At 41.1% G+C, this 25,977-nt stretch overlaps 1 protein-coding gene across 1 annotated transcript; it reads right to left on the reverse strand.

Annotated features, from left to right (window-relative positions):
• Window positions 1-21,569: 21,569 nt before the first annotated feature.
• LOC121969776 (phosphoenolpyruvate carboxykinase (ATP) 1-like) lies at window positions 21,570-25,340 on the reverse strand. Its single transcript, XM_042520018.1, has 13 exons — window positions 25,314-25,340; window positions 24,735-25,063; window positions 24,445-24,623; window positions 24,191-24,344; window positions 24,010-24,094; window positions 23,604-23,704; window positions 23,217-23,515; window positions 22,955-23,128; window positions 22,819-22,884; window positions 22,574-22,752; window positions 22,334-22,503; window positions 22,010-22,178; window positions 21,570-21,904 (listed from the first exon to the last, which is right to left on the reverse strand). Exons 1-13 carry the CDS (start codon window positions 25,323-25,325, stop codon window positions 21,761-21,763), a joined length of 2,061 nt encoding a protein of 686 aa, XP_042375952.1. The 5' UTR covers window positions 25,326-25,340; the 3' UTR covers window positions 21,570-21,760.
• Between the last annotated feature and the right edge of the window lie 637 nt (window positions 25,341-25,977).

The raw sequence follows: 25,977 nt of genomic DNA on the forward strand, positions 1-25,977 counted from the left end.
TTACTCTGCCGAAGAAGAACTCACGCCACGACTACTTGTGAGGGAGAAACTGTTGCTTTGGCATTGGACCTTTTTGATTTCCATGTTAAATCTTGTCTTTTCTTTTGTTTTGTTTTTTTTTCTTCTGAGAAAGAGGAGACGATGCTTGTTCTGCCAAAGCATCCATCCTTTTACCTGGAATATATACCCTGTTTCCGATTTCCAGTAGGCATCCGTGCTTAAAGTTAGCTTCTTGGTTCGGCATGGCCTGCGGGACCGCAGCGATAGAGCCATTGGCTGGATGGCGATGTGGTCGATCAAGTGTGTCCCAATTATGGGTGGCGGGCAATCAGCACATGGAGGGGTCAGATTGATGTGTGGTGGTTCGCTGAAGCGTGAATCTTGTGACTCATGTCTCGTGCTGGTCCGACTCAGGCTCGCCCTCGAGCTGGGCATGCGGATAGTCGCGGCAGGCTAGACGCAAGTCGGCATACAAGTGCATTATCTTTTTATTCATTGATGTACAAGTCCGAAATCTTCTTCAAAATCGCATGCTGTTTTGAATACTTCCTGAACAAATGAAATATAGTCATGAGAGCTAGTACCAAGGTTGGCAATCTTACAGTTGTACTCATCTTGGTAAAGTCCATTGCAATTGCAAATAAAAGCAGCAAACCTATTTTCCTCAGCTTCTATGTGAGAAATGACCTAGTCACCAAGTGAAAATCCAAACGAAAACAACACTAGTGAAGGCATGTGATCAAACAATGCAGTTAAACACTTCCCAAAAAGTGATTTCAACATAAACAACTAGTGTTGAAAAACCACAGACTCCAATCGAGAATTTTTGGCCTCCCTAGCTTGACATTTTGTACAAACTTCTTTTTCCTTAACAAATTCTACAGTAAATAGCTCAGGGACTTGTCCAGCCTTTTCCAGAGCTTCGGATACCTGTGCAGGAACATGGTGGGAAATTTCCTGAGCATCCGCTACCTCTTCATTAAATTGCTCAGGAATTTATTCACAATTATCCTCCCAAGCTAATTGTAAAAACCCCTCTGCAATTTGTTGATCAATATGATCTACAAGATCTTCTAGGGAATTGTTTGAGAGCAGGTGTGTCTCTAGGTCCGATGGACTTAAATCAACAATTATTTTTACAGGAGGTTATTCAGCGATCCTAGACTCTATTATCTCAACGCGGGAGCCTGGCTACTTCCATCTGCATATTCTTGGAAGGGCATGCTGTCTGTAAGGATCCATTATTCTGACATGTTACACATCCAGACCTGCAATACAATAAAAATTATTTAAATATGATACTCTCTGCATAAATCTTATGAGACTATCATTATATTTAGAGACTTACAGCAAGGAGATGTGTGAACCCTCTGAGCATGGGAGCTTGATTTCCTGCAAGACCCTCTGGTTTTGGCCTCTGTGAAAGCATCGGACCAATGGCTCCAGCTGTGGGCTGATATAGTCATATACAGCCTTACACCAATTATACCTACCTAAATTGGCAAAATCAACTACGCAATCTATTAGTGATTGTACTGGTAATCTATATATACTACTAGTAGAAGTAAATAAAACAATAACAAAGAAATACAATATTAACAATTGGCAAAAGAGAGTATCGGATTCAGCAGTTGGAGATTGTTTGTTGAGGGTGACCATCTTGTTCTCTAGCTCCTTCTGTGTACACTCCACATTATGGAAGTGTTGAAGAAATAGTGGGGTGGTGGTTGCATGATGTTGCAAATTAACTTCAGCGCCTTGGTTTGGGAGTCCAAGAACCAATGAAACGTCTTTCCTAGTGAAGCTAATCTCCTTATTTTGAAAGATGAAGCATCTGGCTTGAACGTCCCAATTGTCAAACATATTTTGGATTAGGCTTCGAATATTTACAATTTCATACATGGCTACTACCCAAGCAAATAGGCTTCCATTGATCATCTCCATCTGTCGGTCGGTTATGTGGAGTGATGATATAAACCCCTTGAAGTGAGGGTAGTTACTTTTCCAGTGCACTTTCTTGCGATATGCACACGAAGCAGCAGTTCTTTGGCTCGCCATTTAGTTCTGTATACCAAAAAATACATAAGATATTAATGATACTCAGTTACGTTCACTACAATGCAATTGATTTTCACTCATATTATGATACCTGACACTCTTATTTTTAAACCATAATCTAATACATTACAATGTCTATAATTTCTCCTATGTAGTTCATTGTGACTTGTTGCTGCTAAACATGAATACTCTACACGTTGTAGCAGTTAGTGTCAAGTAGCTGCTACAATAGTGAGAAGTCAATCGACACTGTAGGGTTTAACCACGTTCTATCATTTTGTAGTAGTTCAACGACAGGAGCTACGACAATAAAGATAAATAATTTTTTTAACCTCTTGGTTCCCTCAAAATAAACCCTCATTAAATAGTGACCTAAAAACATTAAACCCCATTGTAGCAGCTAGGAGAAGGATCAAAACCCTAAAAATTCAAACTATCAAAGTAGGCGAAGCTTTGAATGATAAACCCTAAGACAATACTCACGATGGAGACGAAGCTTTGGATGAGAAACAAGTTGTCGCAGTGAGGTTGACTGATGAACACTCCGTGGGGCACCGATGTACTATCAAAGAAATTCCTTCTAAATATTTGTCACATGGCGAGTTTAGGGGTTAGAACTTTGGCCTATGAGGGTAAAAATATAATTGCACAGTATATATATATATTAGCACAATAATTGAAAAAAGGTATTTGGGTAGAAAAGGTTATTTGGACAGTCACACTGCTACAATGTGTAGCAGCTTCTGAAGACTAACTTTTTCAACGTGTTGCAGTTGCTTCTACCACGTGCAGAACCTCATTTAATTGATCTTAATAAAAACCAGATATTGCTATAAACTATTATTGGTTGAAAATACAAAATAACATCTTGTTGGAGCATAAATGAAGAAAGAGTTGTTAGATCGTTGTAGTAGATAACCTCCCGAGTTAGCTGCCACAGGTTGTTGCAGCTACATGTAGAGGTAGCTGCTACAAGGTGTAGCAGTCATTAGTCAAAGTAGTTTCTTCAACATGTAGCAGGAAAGGAAAACCAAGACGCTCAAGTAGCGGAAATAATTTTAAATATTTTTTTTTTTTTTTGCAAGTTGATAATCTTTATAAAAAAATATGGCTACTAAAAAAAGAACTTACGGATTTAGCTGTCATAGCTTGTTGCAGCTACATGTAGAGGTAGCTGCTATAAATTGTTGTAGTTATTAGTCGAAGAAGCTTCCTCAACGTGTAGCAGCAAAGCAAAGCGAACGCGCTACAGCAGTGGAAATTATTTTAAATCATTTTATTTGCAATTTGATAATCTTTGAACAAAAATATGGCTCTAAAAAGAGGACTTACGGATTTAGTTGCCACAGGTTTTGGCAGGTACATGTAGAGGTAGCTGCTACAAGGTATAGCAGTTATTAGTCGAAGTAGCTGTTACAACGCGTCGCAGCAAACAAAAGGCACTGCAACAGCGAAAATAATTTATAATCATTTTTTTAGCAAGTTTAAATAGGGAGACGACAATTAAATATTTTTAGGGTTAATCTTTTTACAAAAATATGACTACTAAAAAAAGGACTTACCGATTTAGCTACAACAAGTTGTGGCAGCTACATGTAGAGATAACTACTACAATGTGTAGCAGTTATTAGTCAAATTAGCTGCTACAACGCGTGGCAGCAAACCAAAGCAAAGGCGCTGCAGCATCGCAAATAACTTTTTATCATTTTTTAAGCAAGATGATATACAACTACAAATAGGTGTAGCAAGTTATTAGTCGAGGCAGTTGCTTCAATGTGTACCAGCAAAGCAAACCAAGGTCGCTGCAGCAACATAAATAATTTTAAAGAAAATATATATACAACTACAATCAATCTGTAGCAGCAAAGCAAAGCATTGCACTGTAAGACTGGGAAAATAGTTCTTAATCAAGTTGATATACACAATATGAAAACTATGGCTACTGGATTAATCTCTGTTAGAAAATAGGGCTGCTAGAAACACGACTTACCAAGTTAGCTGCTATAAGGTGTCGCAACTACACGAAGAGTTAACTGCTACAGTTGTAGCAGCTACCTCTCCATGTAGTTGCTACATCATGTAGCAACAAAGGAAAGTCCAAGCGGCTGCAGGCGGTTGTTGCATAAATCCTTCGGACCTTCTACGACGACTAATCCAAGTCAGATGCTATAAGGACGATTTCATGCGAAGTAGTTGAAGTAACGTTTAGAAGCGAAGCAAAGGCGCGATGCATCTTTATACAATTATTTCAGCTAGCGCCTTTACCAATTTTTGTAGGCAATAACGGTGTGGATTAACACAGCAACTGTGCGATTGAAGACGCCGAAGAAACATTCCCGCCGGGAGCACGAGGGGCGAGGAACGATAGAGGACATTGAAGGAGGGAGCGAGCGAGGGAGAGAGACAGCGGCGAGGGAAATTTTAATATTAAACTTTCCCAAATTTTACCCACGAAGTCAGTCGGACGACGGACGAGGGAGACGGAGATTGCTAATGGGAGAGAGAGAGAGAGAGAGCGGGGAGGGATATTTTAATTTGGGTAATTTACACCGCTGAAGTTTTGAACAGAGGCCCGAAGGAGAGAGAGAATAAAAGAAATATTTTATTTGTAGGGAAATTGAGCCGGCAACGCCATGTCTGTGCGTCACTCATGGTCGCGCACAAAGCGTCGCCGAGCATATCAAATCTGTATATATATATATCCCAAGTAGACATGGATAAAATCGACCTTTCCACAAAATTTGGAATTTTTTGGAGGTCTGTAGAATTTCTTGTGCATTTCTGAAGTTGGTCAGAAAAGACTGATTTTTTACAGAAATAGGGTACCAGTCGACTGGTATATAATAGTGTTTTTGAGTACAGAATGCCTCTGTAAGCTCATTTTGATGAGGACAGTCAACTGGTTCCGATATCAGTTAACTGGTAATAGTGTATTTTGAACACAGAGGGCTCTGTGAGTGGAAATCGAAGGGGGTAGTCGACTGGTACCTAGTGCAGTCGACTGATATTAACCTGAAAGTGTTTTTCAACACTGTTCTTGACCGTGTCAACTCATTTAGATGTATGAGATCCATGGAGGATAAATACATGAGTTTAGGGTCAATTTGGATGACAAGTTTCCAACAATTTGGATATTATTGGAGCTCTTTTTTAATTTGATGTATGGAAAAGGGGGAGAAATTTAGGTTTAAGTGGGAAGCCTACACACCTTTGCAAGAAATCCTAGCTATGGGGAGCTTAAGTGAAGGGGGAGCAATTGTTCAGGCAAATGGGGAGAAGTTTACTTTTGCGATAAATCCTAGATCAAGGGGGAAGCTTAGGTGAAGGGGGAGCCTAGGGATTTAGGTTTCATTATTTATGCATGAGTTGATTTGCATATTTATTTGCATATGTATTGCTATATTGTTTCCCTAACTTAAACGAGTCGCCAAACATCAAAAATGGAGGGATTGTTTGAGCAATCTGGGTACCCTAGATTTTGATGTTTGGGCAAAGGTTCAAGTTAGGTTTATTATTGTATTTAATATGCATTGTGAGTGTGCAGGATACAGGTACAACAAGGAAAGTCTAAGTGTGATCTTGGCAAAGGAGGAAAGTCCAAGGATGAGTCTTGGCGGTGTAAGTCCAAGCATGTAGTATTGGCAACGTAAGTCCAAGTGTGATTTAGCAATGGATGAAGTCCCGGAGACGAGGAGCCTCTTGGCAAAGGAAGACCCGACAATAAGGACAAGGCCGAAGGAAGCTCCATAAGGCAAGACGTGAAGAATGGGGAGACATCCGAGGGATGCGAGGCTGATGGAGGAGGTTAGAAGGTTAGGTCTAGGTTGGTCGGGCGAAGACGAGTGCTGAGTGATTGTACTCAGGGCAAAATCCTATATTTTAGGATTTACTGTAGTAGTACTGTTGCGACATTGTAGCAATACTATTGGTACACTATAGTAGTTGACTAGTTACTGTAGCAGTCGACTGGTACACTATACCAGTCGATTGGTACACTGTATCAGTCGACTGGTGGCCGACCATTGGGTAACGATGTCACGCCCCGGAGGAGTCCCTTGTTAGGACCAAAAGTAGCTAGAGGGGGGGGTGAATAGCTCGTCGCGTTAGCTCGTTGCTCGGCGTTGCTTGTTCCTTCAAAGATGTGCAGCGGAAAATACAGAAACAAACACACAACGCTAACGCGGTTGGTTTTACTTAGTATTCACCTCATAAGAGGTGACTAATCCAAGGATCCACACCAACACACACACCCTCCACTAAATAAAACTCTCCTTTATGGTAACTACCAAGGGCGGAGAAGCCCTACAAGACTCAATACAAGAAGAGAGGGAAAGGATACAAGAAATACAAGCTTACAAGCTTACAATGAGTATAAACCCTAACCCTAGCTTCTCTTCTTGGCTTTGATCCGCCTCTTGACTTGGAAAACTTCCAAGATCCTTCAAGAACTGGCGATCTGAGCTTTGTGAGTGCTGTGGAGGAGCTAGCGAGAAATCTGGAGTGAATCGGAGAAGAGATATACCGCAGCCATCACACGCCTGCAGCTATAAACGACGCCAACGGTCGGATCCCGATCGATTCGAATATTACCAATCGATCGGAGGCCTTTGATCGATCCACGGATCGATCCGAGCGCGTACTCTGAAGCTCCGATCGATCCACGGATCGATCCAACGCTTATCGCGCAGAGCATCCCAATCGATCCATCGATCGATTGGGACCTCTGATCGATCCACGATCGATCCAGCGCTTACGGAAGTCCGGATCGATCCACCGATCGATCGAGCCCTCGATCCATCGATCGATCCAGACTTGATTTTGTCCAAAACCAAGTCCCAAACCTCCCAAACCAACATCCGGTCAACCTTGACCTATTGGTATGTCATGCCTAGCATCTAGTCACTCCCTTGACTTGCTAGGACTCCCTTACCAAGTGTCCGGTCAATCCTTTAACCCACTTGGACTTTTCTCTCATGCCAAGTATCCGGTCAACCTTGACCTACTTGGACTTTTCTTTCATGCCAAGTATCCGGTCAATCCTTTGACCTACTTAGACTTCCCAACACCAGATGTCCGATCATCCTTGATCCATCTGGATTTTCCTTGCCCGGCTTCACTCACTGGGACTTTCACCCAGCTTCACTCACTAGGTTTTCCATCCGCCTAGCTTCACTCACTAGGACTTTCACCGGCTTCACTCACGGGACTTTCACCTAGCTTCACTCACTAGGGTTTTCCATCCGCCTAGCTTCACTCACTAGGACTTTCACCGGCTTCACTCACCGGGTTTCCATCCGCCTAGCTTCACTCACTAGGACTTTTCCTCCACTCACCAGGATTTCCATCCGCCTAGCTTCACTCACTAGGACTTTTCCCTGGCTTCACTCACCAGATTTCCATCCGCCCGGCTTCACTCACGGGACTTTTCTTCACCGCTTCACTTACTGTGACTTTCCTTCGGCTTCACTCACCTGACTTTCATAACGCCTAGCTTCACTCACTAGGTCTTTCATTTTGCCTAACATCCCGGTTAGGACTTCCATCAAGTATCCGGTCAACCTTGACCTACTTAACTCTTCTTCAATCAATATCTTATTGTCAAACATCTAAACCCAAACCAAGACTCAGCTTGGTTACCCATGTCAACCTTAACCTGAGGGATATTGCACCAACATCTCCCTTTTTGATGTTTGACAATACCACAATAACACTTACAATCCCATATGTAAGTTAGGCTAATCCCATAGCCTTCTTCTTTATGCCACTAGGTAATGAAAGCATAAATTAAGCTCTTCATTCTCCCCTTAAGAGGGCAAACTCCCTCTAGGTAATGAAAGCCTAACTTACTCCCTTTCATGAGTCCTTTCATTCTCCCCCTATGACCTTCCCATAGGTAATGAAGGCCTAAGCTTAACCATACATTCTCCCCCTATTGGCACACATCAACCCATCGTTGGACACACATCAACCTATGCTCCAATTCTGGGCACACTTCAACAAATCCATTTGTTGAAGACTCTCCCCCTGAAGAGTTGCTCATCGTTGTTCACAACATCACTCGTTGTGATCAACACGATAATGAAGGTCCCATACCCTTCATTTATCCTTAACTTCTCCCTCAATGTAGACAAATACCCAACCTTGAGCATTTTCAACCACTTGAGTTTCCACTTGAAATAATGAGGATATCCACTCCCCATTTCAAGTTTAAATGCTCAACCTTGAGCAAGTTCACAACAGAAGGTTAACCACCTTCCAAGGTTCATGAAAAATAATTTTCATGTCTTTAAAGAGTCCCTCCCCCTAAAGACATGGTGGTAACTTCTGTCATTGCACCAACAATGACTTGGAATCCCTAAAACATTAGGAAACCCAAATTTAGAAGTTTTGAGGTTCAAATATTCAAATTTTGAAACAACCTCAACCTAAACTTCTACTTAGTTTTCGTTAACCAATCCATCCTTGTTTTCAACATGAAAACACCCTTTGTATGTATACAAATGTATTTAAGGGGTTTGGAATGGTTACCTAGACTCAAAGAGGTTCAAAGATGCTGAAATCAAGCTTTCCCAGCCAAAATCAGCAACTTGGATCGATTGGAGTTGGGTTCCAATCGATTGAACCTTTCTGAATCGATCCACTGATCGATTCAGACTCTCGATCGATCGGTTGATCGATCCAGGCTTTCCAAACAGTGCTTGAATCGATCCATGGATCGATTCAGAACTCCAATCGATCCATGGATCGATCTGAGCTCGATAGTTGCTGAAATTCCATTTCAATCTCAGAAACCCTAGAAAATTCTACAAAATCCAAAAATTATGAGATTTCGTGTAGACATTATTTAGGCATACTTAATCATGGAAAATAGCTTTCTATGAAAATACATCATATTTTCAAAGATTGACACAAACTTGAAAACTTGCAAAAACTTTAGTGTTTTTCTTCAAGTTTGTGTCTAACTATTCAATGGTGATTACTATCAAGAGATAGCCTTCACCAAGGTTTTCCAAAAACATTTTAAAAACATTTTCAAAACCAATATCCCATCATGTTCCTTGGGCATAATGCACATGACTTGTACATTAGCTTTCCCAATGATGGGAAAACACATAACTATGTGTTTTGATGAATTTAAAACTCAAAGGAATGCACTAAATCAACATCTTGAGCTTTGTTCATCATCCTAACATCTCACTTGTATATAATATGCACTAAAACACATACAAGTCACCTTATAGTCTTTGTGAGATGTAGATTTTGGTTTTTGCCCTATTATAGGGATCATGCATATCTATCTAGGCATTTTAGAGATATTAGACATCCACCCAGGATGTCACTTGTCAATAAGTGTCGTTAAATGCCATTCGTCCTTAATTACAAGGAATTAAACTTAATGCATGATTAGGTTATGGCATACATCAAAAGAAAATAATTTTCAAAAGAAAATATCCTATTACTACATGATGTATGAATGTCATGACATGGTATTTTTGGATTTTCCATAATAAAACATGAATGCAAAAACTAGACATGATGTCATGGCATATTATGGGCAAACAATCATGGCAAGATTTAGCATAAATAAAATATACCTAGATTAACTATCTAAGTATCCTTAAAGTCTTAGCTAAACTTACAACTTAAACCTAGATTGCCCTAAAGTGCTACAAGAGAATGCCAAAGCCTAAATTTGGCATTTCTAATTTTCTTGATTTAATGTATGCCAATTGAAAATAAACATGTCCTCAAATGTTGGCATATTCCATTTTTCCTCAGGAGTAGCACTTTTAAATTTAAGGCCCGGATTGCCTTAAATTGCCTAAGAACATACCAAAATCCCAACTTGATAGTTCTTATGAATTTCCCAATATGTGCCATTTAAGATTAAAATCAATTCTTCCACCATTAGGCACATTTTACTCTTTCAAGGAGTAATCAATAGGTCCATTCCATTTTCAAAGGTTAACTAAAACCTTGAAAATACTCCTTGAGTGTCAATTTCCTCAAAGTTGGGTTAACTACCCTTCTAATCGGAGTTGACACTCTCTAACCCATCTATGGGGTAGAGAAGATGCTCCTAGGAACCCAACACCTATTGGTGCTCCTTGGATGCTCTAGGTACTCACTAGGGATAACTTCCCTAGATACCTTCCTAGTGACCTTGTTGGGCTTCTTAGAAGCCTTGGTCACATTTTCTAGGTCAACTCTAGGGATAACCTCCCTTGTGACCTTGTTTGTGACTTTCTTAGACTTCTTAGAAGTCTTAGTCACATTTATTGCAAAAATACTCTTAGGGATGACTTCCCTAGTATTTTTGGCTTGACCACTAGACCTAGGGTTTGTTCCATAACTATATGGAACTCTATGGTAAGAGGGCACATCCTTCTTAGCCTTTGGTTTGTATCCCAAACCTCTATGGCCATTGGATGGCTTTTGTACCCCTAAACCTAGGTTATGCTCATTTTGCCCTAATAGGATATTTTCCATCCTTTTTAGGGTCTTTTCCATTTTATCAAGTCTTGACCTCAAGACTTGATTTTCTATCACTAAGTCCTTAGTTTTAGATTTTTCATTTGATTCATGAGCATATTTGTTCTTGGGCTTGTATCTAAAATCTTTAGAGTTATTGCCCAGACTTTTACCTACATTCCTAGCCTTAGGTGTAGTGGTTTTAGCATGAAAAGCTATATGTTTTTCTTTAACGCTATCATGCTTTCTATTTTCATGGTAAATAGCATTAAAATGATATAAGTTAGAACTATCATGCTTTTTACCATAATGTAAAGGGGTAGGCTCAATAAATGTTACCTTCTTCTTTACCTTGGAGGCTCCCCCTTGACTAGTGCCTCCTTGAGCCTTGACCACCTTCTTCCCCTTGGGGCATTGACTTCGGTAATGCCCCTTTTGATTGCAAGAGAAGCATATGATATGCTCCTTGCTCTTCTTCGTTCCGGGGATGGTCTCCTTGGGCTTCACCTTGCCCTTTTGTGTCACTTGGCCCTTCTTCTTGGCCAATTTAGGGCACTTGCTCTTGTAGTGCCCATGTTCCCTACACTCAAAACATATTATATGATTTTTATTATTAATTGAAATATTCATACCTTTGCTTGTAGGGGTGGCATCTTTTTCTTTGGATCCAGAGGTAGAAACTTCCTTTTGATAGGACCTTGATTCTCCTCCATTTGATTTTTCTTGACTTGTGGAGGTAGAAGCTTCTTCCTCCTCTTCTTCTCTTGACCCGGATTTAGAAGCTTCTCCTTCTTCTTGATCCGGTGTCACCAAGGATTGCTCCCCCTCAATCCTAGAGGTGGAGGCTTCATCATCTTGAATATGAAACAAGGAGTATGCTCCCTCCTTGTCCCTTTCATGCATTCCTTGAGGATGAAGCATCTTGGATTTCTTCTTCGGAGGTTGAGCATCTATCAACCTCGGAATCCTCCTTTTGGTCTTGCTCCAAAGAGTCACCCTCTTTGGATTCTTCATGATCTTGTACAGTGGAGGGTCTCTTCATGAAGCTTGGCCAATTTGCTCCAAAGCTCCTTGGCATCTTCAATTCTCCAACTCGAGCCAAGATGTGGCTAGGCAATAAGTTGACCAGAAGCTTGGTCACTTTGTCATTTGCCTCGCCCCTTTGAATTTGCTCTGAGCTCCATCTGCTTTTCTTTAAAAGCTTGCCCTTGGAGTTCGTTGGAGCTTTGAAGCCTTCCATTAGAGCAAACCATTGCTCTATCTCCATCATAAGAAAGTTTTCGATTCTTGATCTCCAAGAATCGAAGCTTGCCGATGTGTATGGTGGAGCCACCCTTGTGTCAAATCCAAGTCCATCTTGGAATTGCATCTTGAAGTTGAGCTTGATAAATTCTTGAACTTGAAGAATTTGCTTCAACTTCTTCACCCCTCTAGCTTTGTTGACCCTTCCGGCGATGATTCCGGTGAAGAGCGGCCTTGCTCTGATACCACTTGTTAGGACCAAAAGTAGCTAGAGGGGGGGGGGTGAATAGCTCGTCGCGTTAGCTCGTTGCTCGGCGTTGCTTGTTCCTTCAAAGATGTGCAGCGGAAAATACAGAAACAAACACACAATGCTAACACGGTTGGTTTTACTTGGTATCCACCTCATAAGAGGTGACTAATCCAAGGATCCACACCAATACACACACCCTCCACTAAATAAAACTCTCCTTTATGGTAACTACCAAGGGCGGAGAAGCCCTACAAGACTCAATACAAGAAGAGAGGGAAAGGATACAAGAAATACACGCTTACAAGCTTACAATGAGTATAAACCCTAACCCTAGCTTCTCTTCTTGGCTTTGATCCGCCTCTTGACTTGGAAAACTTCCAAGATCCTTCAAGAACTGGCGATCTGAGCTTTGTGAGTGCTGTGGAGGAGCTGGCGAGAAATCTGGAGTGAATCGGAGAAGAGATATACCGCAGCCATCACACGTCTGCAGCTATAAACGACGCCAACGGTCGGATCCCGATCGATTCGAATATTCCCAATCGATCGGGGAGGCTTTGGATCGATCCACGGATCGATCCAGCGCCTATCGCGCGGGGACTACCGGATCGATCCACGGATCGATCCAGCCCTTATCGCGAAGCGGCGGCGTCCCAATCGATCCACGATCGATTGGGACCTCTGATCGATCCACGGATCGATCCGGAGGCTCTCTGAGTTGGCTGGATCGAATTCAGCATCGATCGAGCTGGATCGATCCATCGATCGATCCAAAGACTTGATTTTTGTCCAAAACCAAGTCCCAAACCTCCCAAACCAACATCCGGTCAACCTTGACCTGTTGGTATATCATGCCTAGCATCTAGTCACTCCCTTGACCTGCTAGGACTCCCTTACCAAGTGTCCGGTCAATCCCTTTGACCCACTTGGACTTTTCTTCGTCTCAAGTATCCGGTCAATCCCTTTGACCTACTTGGACTTTTCTTTCATGCCAAGTATCCAACAATCCTTTGACCTACTTGGATTCCTCCCAAGACCAGATGTCCGATCATCCTCGATCCATCTGGATTTTCCTTGCCCGGCTTCACTCACCGTGACTTTCACCTAGCTTCACTCACTAGGGTTTTCCATCCGCCTAGCTTCACTCACTAGGACTTCCCGGTTTCACTCACCGGGACTTTCACCTAGCTTCACTCACTAGGGTTTTCCATCTGCCTAGCTTCACTCACTAGGACTTTCACCTGGCTTCACTCACCAGGATTTCCATCTGCCTAGCTTCACTCACTAGGACTTTCACCTGGCTTCACTCACCAGGATTTCCATCTGTCTAGCTTCACTCACTAGGACTTTCACCTGGCTTCACTCACCAGGATTTCCATCTGCCTGGCTTCACTCACCAGGACTTTTCTTCTGCCTGGCTTCACTTACCAGGACTTTCCTTCTGCCTGGCTTCACTCACCAGGACTTTCATACTGCCTAGCTTCACTCACTAGGTCTTTCATTTTGCCTAACATCCCAGTTAGGACTTCCCAGTCAAGTATCCGGTCAACCTTGACCTACTTGACTCTTCTTCAATCATTATCTTATTGTCAAACATCTAAACCCAAACCAAGACTCATCTTGGTTACCCAGGTCAACCTTGACCTGAGGGATATTGCACCAACATCCCTGTCCGAAGAAATTTCGGCAGCATCTCCCCTGTACGGCGGACAATCTGAAACTTTCTACATATCCACATGTTGGATTTTTCGGGTTGCGAAAACCGCGTTTTCGCGTCGCGGAAACCCCGAATCACCCATGCCACTGGATCTCGTGCGAAGGATAGATTTCAAAATTTTACATGTATGAGTTTCTACTTAGATCTACTTCTAGATCTACATGAAGAAAAAGGTTATACCTTTGAAGCGTGCCCCTTCACGAATCTCACTCGTCCAAGGTGCCGGATCTCTAGACCGTCAAGCGTACGGTCCTCTAGAAGTATCCACACGAACAATCCTTGATGGAGAAGACCAAACAAAGGTGTGCTAGCACCTTGTCTTGTTCGGCCAAGAGAGGAGGAGAGGGAGAAGAAAGAGCTCCAAGAGGAAGAAGATGTGAATGCACTTGAATGAGAAAAATCAATTATCTTCCCATTCAAAAGTGGCCGGCCACTTCCCAAGTGTAACCCCCAAATTTTGCATTTAGTGCAATTAATGTGAAACCATTAAAGAGAATGGCTTTGTAACTTCCATGAGGTGGCACCCCATGATGATGTGGAGTAACATCATTAGTCCACATCAATGCCAACTCACCAATGAGGTGGCATATAGTCAAGTCAAACTTGACTTTTATCTTCCTCTCAAGTCAAGTCAAACTTGACCAAATCTCTTCCATGGTTGATCTAATCTAACCATTTGATTCAAGCCAACTTAATATAATGAATCTAATTCATTAAATTAAGTTGATCTAATGAATCATAATCTAAATTAGACTCATTGAATACATGAATCAACTTGAGTCCAACTCAAGTTAGCCCAATTAGGATTACTCTTAATTCAATTTGATTCATCAAATGAATCTAATCCTCTTGGTTCATCATATAAACCTAATCTCCATCTAATTGTCCTTAGTGTGTGACCCTATAGGTTCTTGTAACGTTGGCAATGGCCCTAAACCCATTTAGGAGCATAAGTAATGAGCGGTATCTAGCAACACATCATTACTACCCAAGTTACAAGAATGTTGAGATCCAACATCACCTTGTGACTACTAATTGTGACTCCTCACAATATATGACAAATGTCCTTCTATCCTAGACATCTAGATTGATCAATGTGAGGCATAGACTGTGTCATCCTCTGATCAATCTAAATCTTGAACTCCAAGTAGACTCACTAAATCAAATGAGCTCAATATCTCATATTGACTCATTTGGGCATGGCCATGCACTTTGTGGTCTCACTCTATCAAGAATATCGATGTCTCTCCCGTCATATAGGAGGGATAGATCTCATCTACATCACTCACATCCCTCCGCATAATTTGTTACATACCCAGTAATCGTCTTTATAGTCCACCCAGTTACGGGTGACGTTTGACGAAACCAAAGTACTTAACTCCTTATGTAGGGAACCATGGTGACTTCAGGTCTAAGAACTAGTAGTCATACTAATAGCCACATGAGAAAGTATATGACACTCATATAACGATCCATGATACTTTCTCATAGCGGGTCATTCAGTATACATTCTCCAATGCATACTCATGTGTCAACTTGATATCTCTATATCCATGACTTGTGAGATCAAGTCATCGAGTTGACCTACATGCTAGTCTTATTGCATTAACATTGTCCCTGAATGTTAATACTCGACTAGGAATGATTAAGAGTAGTATTCCCTATATCATCTCACTATCGGTTCAACTAACCGATTGATATAGGTGAGCACCGTCTACTCAAGGACGTTATTATACTTAGTTTATTTGGCACCAATACAAGTAAGTATAATAACCAAAAACCAAATACCTTTATTTATATATAGAATATGATACAACAAGTCCAAAATATAATCATCAAATGATTGGCTCTAGGGCTCTAGCTAACACCACATACCTCAGCCACATGCGGCTGGAATAATAGCAGAAATAAAATACAATACACAGGCATTCCACGCGGTTTATATAACAAGTAAACGGAAGAATAATACTCTGACTTGAAATCAACCCTACTCCACTACACCCATAAAGCACAAATCCGATGATAAGATCAATTTACCTCTTCTGCCGTCTAGGTAGACATGTAGTAAAATCAAAACAAAATCAAATCCATCGACATCACAAAATCCATACCATCAATCAAAAACAGAGTCTAAAACATATTTAGCATAGTCTAAGTAAGAAAACCAAAAAGACCAATAATATCCTCGAGGTCTGCAGGGGACTAGCAACTGGAACTCTCTCCTGACAGCATCAACCTGGAAAATAACAACAATGGAGGCGGAGTGAGTCCAACACTCAGCAAGTACAACTGATATACAAAGTAGGGAACTAACACCTAGCACTAATCATGTGTACAGTCTCCTGATATAAGAAAGATAAAAATGCATCTGAAGTAAACAGGAGAGAAACTGTACTAACCAGAACCTGGGTATAAGGACAAACAGTCCGAGTGGTATAGAAATCCTGTATGCATGTCAAACATAGGTATCCAAACAATATGCAGCATATAAATGCAGCAAACACAAACACAAGCAATAAATACATCATGCATATGATGTCAATGATGCGTCCTGGTCACCCCTGACGCCAGTCAATCATCTCACACAATAGTGAGGCCAAGTGGGTAGGGCTGTGACAACCGTGCACTCTGTCGTCACTACTCCTGATGAGTGACCGAGTGGATGGGATGCTGTCGGAGTACACCTATCCTCCTACTCCAAATCATAAATGGGGGAGCGCAATGCTCTCAACTCCCGGTACACGATGACGGGGAGGAATCCCTGCCGGCTAACACGTTGCATCACGCTACCCATGAGCGGACCAACTGAGCCAAACAAAGTCCCTGCTGCAACACACGCTGCCTGAATCGACCACTAACCCATGAGTGGTGGTGTGTGCAGATCCATGTAACTGGCGATGTGCTGAACAATAATGGAGCGGACTATCGCACAACATGCAATCATGCAAATGGTGCATGACACTAACCACAAAATATCCTGAGCTAAACCATGTATATATATAGAATGTGCACCATAAGTCAATGAAGCAAAACAACGGTACACAGATCAGATAAGGTATACAATCTAGGTCCTGAACATGGTGAAGCATGGTATATCACTACCCCTACAAGAATGTATAAACAGGTAAAGTATACATGAGATGCAAACCAAGCAATCAATCAAGCATGTAACAAGTTTTGGGTAGTGATTAATCGAAACAGAATGAGGAACATAATTAATACAATTTGTTAAATTCACTACTATGTATATCAAACGATATAAAGTCAAAAGTACCCGCCTCCGATAAAATGGTCCAAATCTGACTCCGAGATACTCGTCTCGCGTCAAAGTCCTGTGTCACCAAAATATATATATTTTATTTAGCTAATATTCAAATGAATGGCTAAATAAAATCCTTAAGGTTAAATTATGATAAACCCTAACCAACCTAACCATCGAGTATAACCCACCTACAACAAAATAATAATACCTAACTAATATCAAGTTCGAAACATGAACTATAATTTACCATGTATCAAAATGTACCTAAATCACTTCATAACCAAATCAATATACACGAAGCTCAAAAACCCTAAACCTTACCTTACTTCTCAACAGGGATGTTGCTGCCGGAGAAAGGTAGTCGCTGGAAGATGGCTGCCGGATCCAAGAGCAGAGTTGTTGCTGGAAAGCATAAACAAATATGATCAACTAATCCACCAGCACGAAAATTTGGAAAACAAAACACCACCTGCCTTACCCTAGTCTCTTTTCCTCTCTGCCAGTAGACAGTAACCGGTTGAAACCAAAAACGAGTGGCCGGCAGATAGGGCACAGAACTAGCAGACCTGGGGTGCTCGATTTCTATCGGCTACACCTTGGCTGGCACCGCCAATCAAGTGGACCCAAACTAGGGCACGAAGCTAGGACAGATGAAAAGAAGCTTCGGTTGTTGCTCAGGTCAAGAGTCGGCGGCGGCGGCAAAGCACAGTGGTAGTCGAGTGATGATGGCCGACGATCGGGAGGTAGAGCAGTCGGTCGGCTCTTGCTCTGCCAGAAGAAAGGAAGAGAGGTGGCGGAGACCTAGGGCACAGGGAGGAGTGGCTGGCGCTCGGCGCCGTCGCTCGGCGAGGATGAAGAGAAATTGGCTAGGGCACGGCAGGGGAAAGAAAAAGGAATGGGCGTCGACTTCTCCCCTTGTCACGGCTTAAGCACGCGGGAGGAGATGGAATCGCCGAGTGAGGTTAGGGCAGGGGATCACGACGGGGAAGAAGGGGCGCGCGGGGTTCGGCGAGGAAGGGAAAAGAAAGCAAATAAAGAAAAGAAAGAAAAGGAAATAGAAAAGGAAATTAAGAAAATAACATTTCCTCGCTTAAATGAGTAGCCTAAACAGGCTTTTCCGGAACCCCATTTTATTCCCGTAAACTCGTCCAAACGAGCTCCGAAAAATTCCCGAAAAATATCCAAAAATTTCGGAAAATTCTTTTATCAATATTTGCCTATTTCCGGTATTTTACAAACGGTCGGCTTCACTTAAAGGGCCAGTCGACTGGTGCATATACCAGTCAACTGGTGGCGGGAAAACACTTGGTGTTTTCCTCCCGAGCTCTATTTAATAGAGCTCGGGGTGCTTGGGCAAAGTTGACGAAATAGACTTGGTTAAAGCCTATTAGAGTCTCCCAAGCCCTCGTGTGATCAGTGTGCTTGTATTCAAGTATTTGTGGTGAGGTTTCTCCACCGACAAGGAGCTTGAGCTAGCCGGAGGTTTTCCAGGGAGTCATCCATCGACGAATCGAGATCGTCCACCTTACGGACAGCCGTGAAGTAGAAGTAAGTGATCTTCGAACCATATTACATAAACGTGTTAGAGGTTTGATTGTCTTGTTTATTACCTCTAGGTTTAGCATTCTATTTGTTAGATTTATTTTTGTATTTCTGTTGTGCACTAACATTATAAGAAGCGATCGATTTGGGTGAGACGCTATTCACCCCCCCCCCCCTCTAGCCGACGTCAAGGTCCCAACAATGCTCACATGGTAATCTGTATATAATTTTGATAGAATAATTGCATCTACCGGCTAGTTGGTGAGATGCTTCCTTAACGCATTTTAGCTGACCAGAAATCAACTTCATTGCCTCTAATGAAATATTACACCTTATTTGACTGAAAATGTCATCATGTAAATATTGATGGCGTGGAATGTTGAGAGATCTCTCAAACAACTTCTTAATATCCCCAAACTGAATTCTCAACATCTTATGTATCTTTTCAAAAGATTTTTGTAGGGATGACATGGTATCTCTCAAATATAACTTCAGTCTCGCGTGTGCAGACTCTACCCTGTAATAAAAAAATACATTGTGTTATGAAAAGAATTAAAATAGTACAATAATGAACAAAATTGAAATAATAAAGCTATAAAGTGACTATACCTTTGATTTGAATTGCTCCCAAGGTGCATACATGTATCAACTCATGCTGAAACAAACCTCTCTTTGTAAGGGTGTAACCATGTCTCCCAAAGGTAATTTAGAACACCCTCTAATTGTTGATACTCCTCGCGCATGGCATCCCACTTTTACTGGTAAGACCACTGTGTCGATGAATTAATGAGTGAGTGTCATGACGTATAAAAACGTTGCCACTCCAGACCAAGCATAGGGGTGCATTTATTCATTACGCACTGGTTTATATGCCAAATACAAAGGATGTGACGTGCATTGGGAAAACATGTTTCAATGGCATTAATAAGCTTCAAATCCTGATCTGAAACAAACACCAATGGCAACAATGCCTCCTTTTCAACCATCCACTTCTTTAAGGTATTTAATGCTCATGTCAGTTTCTCTACCCTCTCATTACTAAGATATGCGAACATAAGTAAGTTCACATTGTGGATGTGATACCCACAACCTTCAATAGTGGTATCCGATACTCATTGGTCTTGTACGTGGCATCAATGACCAACACAGACAAAAAGTTGACAGACAGCTCTAGACTTTTTAGATGAACCCAAAGAATATATATGATTTTGTTGGTGTTTGGATTTGTACGGTAATTATGGAGGTATTCTTTCTTGATTGATTGCTCCAAGACATACTGAATAGAATTTAAGTCACCCTATTTAGCGGATTTGTTTGTGAAAATGGCATTGTAAATACTTTTGATCCCCGTAGTGTTTGTCAGGTCTCTTTCCTTCAAAATACTAAGAATTTCAGGAGGTGTGGTGTTGTTAGTCATGTCGAGCACAAATTCTTTCTCTATTGGTTTTAACCTATACTACTCATAACCATCAGTATATTCTGCTAATTGATGATTATGAAAACCACATACAATCCATAAACCTCACATCACATCATCTGGAGGTAGTGGTATACCTCGCGGCTCAAATGGGCATTCACATTTTTTAGTCCTAGTATTTTTTTTAAGGATTGTCCATCAACTAAATATCATGGAGGTTTATACTTTCCACCTCTTTCACACATAAGATGGTATTTTGGTAGTTTGTCACATTTTAAATTAGTAGAATTTTTAATAGTCACTATAATATCATTCTTCAAACTAACTATCTTCGTCCAATTTATCATATTTTCTCTACTTTTTAATATCTATATAAAAAAATATAACAAAGATGTATAAGTATGATATTATCCAATCTTAACATAATTTCTCTACTTGTAAAATAAATAATGAATATACATAAAACAATGATAATAACTAATCTGATCTGTGATAAATTCAGCTGTATAATCGCGACTGTTAGAGATACTCTCTCCACTAGGAACATCATTATCAATTGACCAACTGTTTGAAAATAAACTTAAATAGTCATCCATAATTTTTTTCAATGAATTACGAAAAGTAATGGCTAAGAAGATAACTATATTCTAGGAAAAGAGAATGAGAGGCTGAGAGGGAGATCGCAGTGGAGGGAGGTGTGACTGAAGAGTGATTGAAAATGAAATGTGAGAGGAGGATTTAAAGGAGGAGGTTCTGATATATGTCAAGAGTCGAAGAGTGGGTAATTTAAGGGGAAGGGAAATTCTGATATGTGTCAAGGATTGGAGGGGATAATTTAAAGGGAGAAGGGTGTTTTGACATGTGTCAAGGATTGAAGAGTGAGTAATTTAAAAAGAGTAAGAAATTCTGGCATGTGTCAAGGGTTGGAAGGGGTAATTTAAAGAGAGAAGAAATTTTGACATGTGTCAAAGGTTAGAAGAAAGTAATTTAAAGGGAGGAGAGGTTCTGACATGTGCCAAGGGTTGGAAGGGGGGTAATTTAAAAGGAGAAGAGGTCCTGACATGTGTCAAGGGTTAAATGGGTAGTTTAAAGGGAGAGTGGTGTGTTGACATGTATCAAGGATTGAAGGGTAGGTAATTTAAAGAGAGAGAAGGTTCTAACATATGTCAAGCGTTGAAAAATAGTAATTTAAAGGGAGAGTGTTTTAACATATATCAAGGATTAGAGGATGAGTAATTTAAAGAGTGAAAGATTCTGACATATATCATATGTCAAAAGTTGGAATGGAATTAATTTAAAGGGAAAGAAGATTCTAACCTATGTAAAGGATTGGATGAGGATAATTTAAATGTCAAATTAAAAAGATAATTTAATGAAAAGGAGAAATTCTGACTTAGGTTAAAAATTATATAAAATAAAAATAGTAAAAAAAAAAATTGATAAAAAAATAATAAATAAAATTGATTAAAAAATAATACTAAATAAAAATTAAAAAAAATCAAGTATTGCTGAAAAAATTAATAAATAAAATTGATTTAAAAAATAAAACTAAATAAAAATTAAAATAATACAAGAAAGAAAGAGGATATAAATGTCATTTGAAAGGGAGACATTAGCAAAACAGAAATGTTTTACCACATCAATTTGTAAAAGTGCATAAAGTGTTTATCAAACCTAGAAGTGACGTTCCAGTTCAAGAAACCAAACCAAATAGGGGTTGCAAGTACGTAAACACAACTCTAGCTTCACTTGAGTCATCTCTGCATATCACATAGTCCATTCAACAAATTCTACAGACCACGCTCAGAAATTGGGACCAGCAGCAAGAATCTCCTCTGTCAATTTGCCGTCCTTGCCAATCTTGTAATTTGCAAACACTTCAAAGTTCTTCCTGAAAAGACCAGCCAGCTTCAGTAGAGTCTCCTTGTAGGATCCCTTGTCCGTCCACTGCCCATCAAACAAAGCACTTGTCAAACCTTAAGTATGGTAGCGGATGTAAGACGGTCAAACAAGCACTCGAATCATTTTTTTGACGTAAGAAGGATAACTTACAGTGTTTATAGGGTCCAGGATCTCCGGTGGCACATCTTCAATCTCAGTTGGTATCTCCAAACCAAAGACCTCTGTTTTCTTGAAGTTGGCAGTCAACAGCTTACCAGAGTGTATAGCATCAATGATCTTTCGAGTGTGTGACAGCTTAATGCGACTGCCAGTGCCATAGCTGGAAACATTCCAATGAAATGCAGAAATTAGCTTTCGTTGGAGATGAGGATCACACATGCCTCCATTTTTTTTATTTTCAAGCTTTTTCTTCCAGTAAATGAAGAAAAGTATACATACCCTATATGTAATTTGTATTTTCAGTAGAATTCTTACCTTCCGCCAGACCAACCAGTGTTGACAAGCCATCCAGTAGCCCCATATTTTTGCATTTTCTCGGCTAGCATTGCTGCATACTTTGTTGGGTGGAGCATTATGAAAGCTGCACCAAAGCAAGCAGAGAACGTGGCCTGTGGCTCTTTCACACCTTCCTCAGTGCCAGCCACCTATTGACTTTGCTACATTAAGATCATGAACGTGTTGCTATCAGCAGTTAAAGGATGAGGAAGTGTGTACCAGAGCAGTGTAGCCACTTATGAAATGGTACATGGTCTGGCTCAGACTCAACTTGCTCACTGGTGGGAGCACACCAAAGGCATCACAGGCGAGTAGGATAACATTCCTAGGGTGTGGTCCAACACAAGGTATCTTTACATTTGGGATGAACTCAATTGGGTAAGCAGCACGAGTGTTCTCTGCAAAAACAAAAGTGAGCTATACTATTGCTATGGAATTGCTTCAACAAAAGATTCTTAAATTACCTGTGACTGACTTGTCAGAGTAATCTACTTCACGAGTATGCTCATCAAACACAACATTTTCCAACACTGCATGGAATCACCACTTTGCAATTAAATCGCTCAAAAAAAAAGTTAGAAGCATACTATGAAAGTTTACCTGTGCCAAATCTTATGGCATTCCAAATGTCAGGTTCCTTCTCCTTTGATAAGTCTATGCACTTCGCATAACACCCACCTTCAATGTTTGAAACACCATTGTCACTCCAACAATGTTCATCATCACCAATTAGAAATCTGTTATGATCGGTCGACAAAGTTGTTTTTCCTGTGCCTGAAATTGATATGCACCAAAAAGATAGTCACCTGAACTTATTTGGCACAAAGAACAACTATGACCTTAAATAAAGATGATGCCTTACCTGACAAACCAAAGAAGAGAGCAACACTCCCGTCTTTGCCCATGTTGCAACCAGAATGCAAGGACAGAATTTGCCTCTTAGGCATTAGATAATGCATTACACCAAACAGACCCTTTTTCATCTCTCCAGCATACTGAGTGCCAAGGATTACCATTTCCTTCCTCGCAAGATTGAGGTCTACACTAGTGGAGGAAGTCATGTAATGAGTGAATCGGTTGCATGGGAACTGCCCAGCATTATATATTGTGAAGTCTGGAGTGCCGAATTCTTCAAGTTCTTCTGGGGTAGGACGAATGCACCTGTAATCACAGAGGCATGTTTGTTTATGCACAAATTCTATACTCAATTACATCTTCTGTGACAACAGCTTTTGGTGTTCATACTAACATATTGTGCATGAACAGGGAATGATAGGCTCTTGCAGACACGATCCTGACTTTGATCCTATGCTCAGGATCCCAATTGAGGAATTGATCATTCACAAAAACCTGTAACCAAAATCCAGACATTGAGTTTTCTTAACATAAAGATCAAGATACATGATTGAAATTATATAAAGCTTAAATGATTTTTCCCCCTTTTATGTGCCAATAATGGGCTGATAAGAAGCCATCTTAGTCAGTATTAGCCAATATTGATCAACAACCAAATGTATGTTTAAATCTATGAGCTGCAAAAGATATACATGGTTTGCCAATATCTCATAATTAAGTGTTTTTTCTAAAGGCACCTTAAAGGAGAATCTTAGTTTCTAGCTGAAATAAGAAACATGGATGATGTGTATTTCCTATACCTTCTCCAGAGAATTCAGATAGTCTACAGCCCTCTCCCTATTAATCAGGAAGGTGTGTTCATCGATCTCAATATTAGGCGAACCCCTATTAACAACAAAAGAAAATGAAGTGGGTAAACAAACTCATATTATGTGCGAGAACAAGTTGAATGCATGATCTACATAGAAAACATAAACTTACTTTCCCCACCACAGCTCTTCTGCAGTGGTCTCATCAAGCACAACTCTCTTATCCCTTGGTGCACGGCCAGTCTTTGCACCAGACAAGGTGGCTAAGGCTCCACTCGACGTTATGAACGATCCCTTCTCATACTTGATGGCTTGTTCATACAGTTCTACAGTCCGAAAGATAGTAAAATAGTTGATTAATGATGGATCAAATAGAACAACCTCCGAGAAGGGGCGGAATTAGAGGGAACACGGTTGCGGTAGTACCTGCCGGGGAGAGGTTGTAGAGGACATGAGTGAACTTGAGGGAGCTGTCGGTGACACTAATGGTAGGGGTGAAGTAGTGGTGGTGCACGGCGCTGATCTTGGGGGTCTCCGCCTTCCTCGCCGGGTCGCCCTTCACCAACTTGGGCCCCGTTTCCCGCGTCAGCGACGCCAACGATGCGCTGCGTCGACGCCCACCAGCGTAAGTAACAATCAATCTCTCTCGTTCACTCTCTCTATCTCTCTGCTTAAATTGAAGACCCCAATTTGGTAGGTGGAATCGTGTATCTCACCTGATGGATTGGAGCTGCAGGCGCTGGCGCTCCTCGTCGGAGATGGTGGCGAAGGGGCTGCGCTGGCCGTCCTTGATGGGGGTTGTGGGGGCGGATCGTTTCTTCTGCAGGGAGTGGAGTTCGTCGATGGTCTGCGCCTTGACCGGAGGCACGCTGTCGTCGTGGCAGATGCCGTCGTCCTCCGCCGGGATCTCATCCTTCTTCTTGAAGCTGACGTTACGGGCAGTCTGGATCGGAGGCAACCTGCTACGCGGAGACACCGCGGGGCCAACGCCGCCGTTGTTGAAGCTGAACTCGCCTTTCTTCTCCCCTTCCATGCCGCCGCCTCGCTGCGCTGCTTCAATACATGGAATCCGCGCAGCTATTGAGATTGGAAACGAGTAGTAGATGGAGCAATTTAGTTAAGAAAAAGGGCATTCACCTTGAGATTGCGAAGCCGCCGCGAGAAGTCAGAGTGATGGATTCGTCGGTGTGGGAGTGGAAGGGTTAAAGGTAACGGCGATGAAGTAAATTAGTGCCGTTGAAACTTTTTTCTAAAAAAAAAAAAACTTGTATTAATTATTAAATAAAATTAAACACCTTGTTATCCATTCCAAGTTTCCAACCCCCGACTCGGCTTTGCTGGGAATGATGAGGAGCGATGATGAGTGATCGATACAATGTCTAAATCAGGGTAGCGGGTCAGCTCTGGCAACACATCCTGCCTGTCGCATGCTACTCCCGAGTTTCTTGATTATTAATTTGTGTTATTTTTTTAATAATTTAAATGTTTAATTCTTAATTAATTTTGAAAGTGATACATTAATTTTAAAAGCGGTTGATTCGGTCCTTAAAATGGTAAATTGCATTTACGGAGGCTCATCCCAGCTGTACACCACACGTAACTTCATCCCAGCTGTACACCACACGTAACATTTAAGGAGTCTAACCCTACATTGCAACCGGAGTATCAGGCATAGGGACCCTTTTGCACGGAGAGATCAGATGATCCGTGGTATATTTCACACCTACTTAAAATCGACCCACAAGTTTTTATAGTAATATCACAGATAAATACAATTAAGTCAGCCCATAGGGTATTAATTTGTGCTACTTTTATTTTTAACCGACGCCATGTATCAAATTCTTTAAATAAATTAATCCTAGATAATCGATGATTCTATGAAAATTTTCTATCGATCATCAACTAAATCAAGAAAAATTCTTAAAGACTCATCCAAATAGCTAATACTTTTAGGCTCGT

The sequence above is a fragment of the Zingiber officinale genome, chromosome 4A, assembly GCF_018446385.1.
Source record: "Zingiber officinale cultivar Zhangliang chromosome 4A, Zo_v1.1, whole genome shotgun sequence".
Classification (NCBI taxonomy): domain Eukaryota; kingdom Viridiplantae; phylum Streptophyta; class Magnoliopsida; order Zingiberales; family Zingiberaceae; genus Zingiber; species Zingiber officinale.

What these genes read in the sequence shown, in the direction of transcription:
- LOC121969776 (XM_042520018.1), bottom strand. An exon ending in GAAGAGCTGTGGTGGGGAAA is followed by an intron (nt 24,095 to 24,190) that starts GTAAGTTTATGT and finishes TGTTGTTAATAG; the next exon opens with GGGTTCGCCTAATATTGAGA. An exon ending in CTCTGACAAGTCAGTCACAG is followed by an intron (nt 22,753 to 22,818) that starts GTAATTTAAGAA and finishes TTGTTTTTGCAG; the next exon opens with AGAACACTCGTGCTGCTTAC.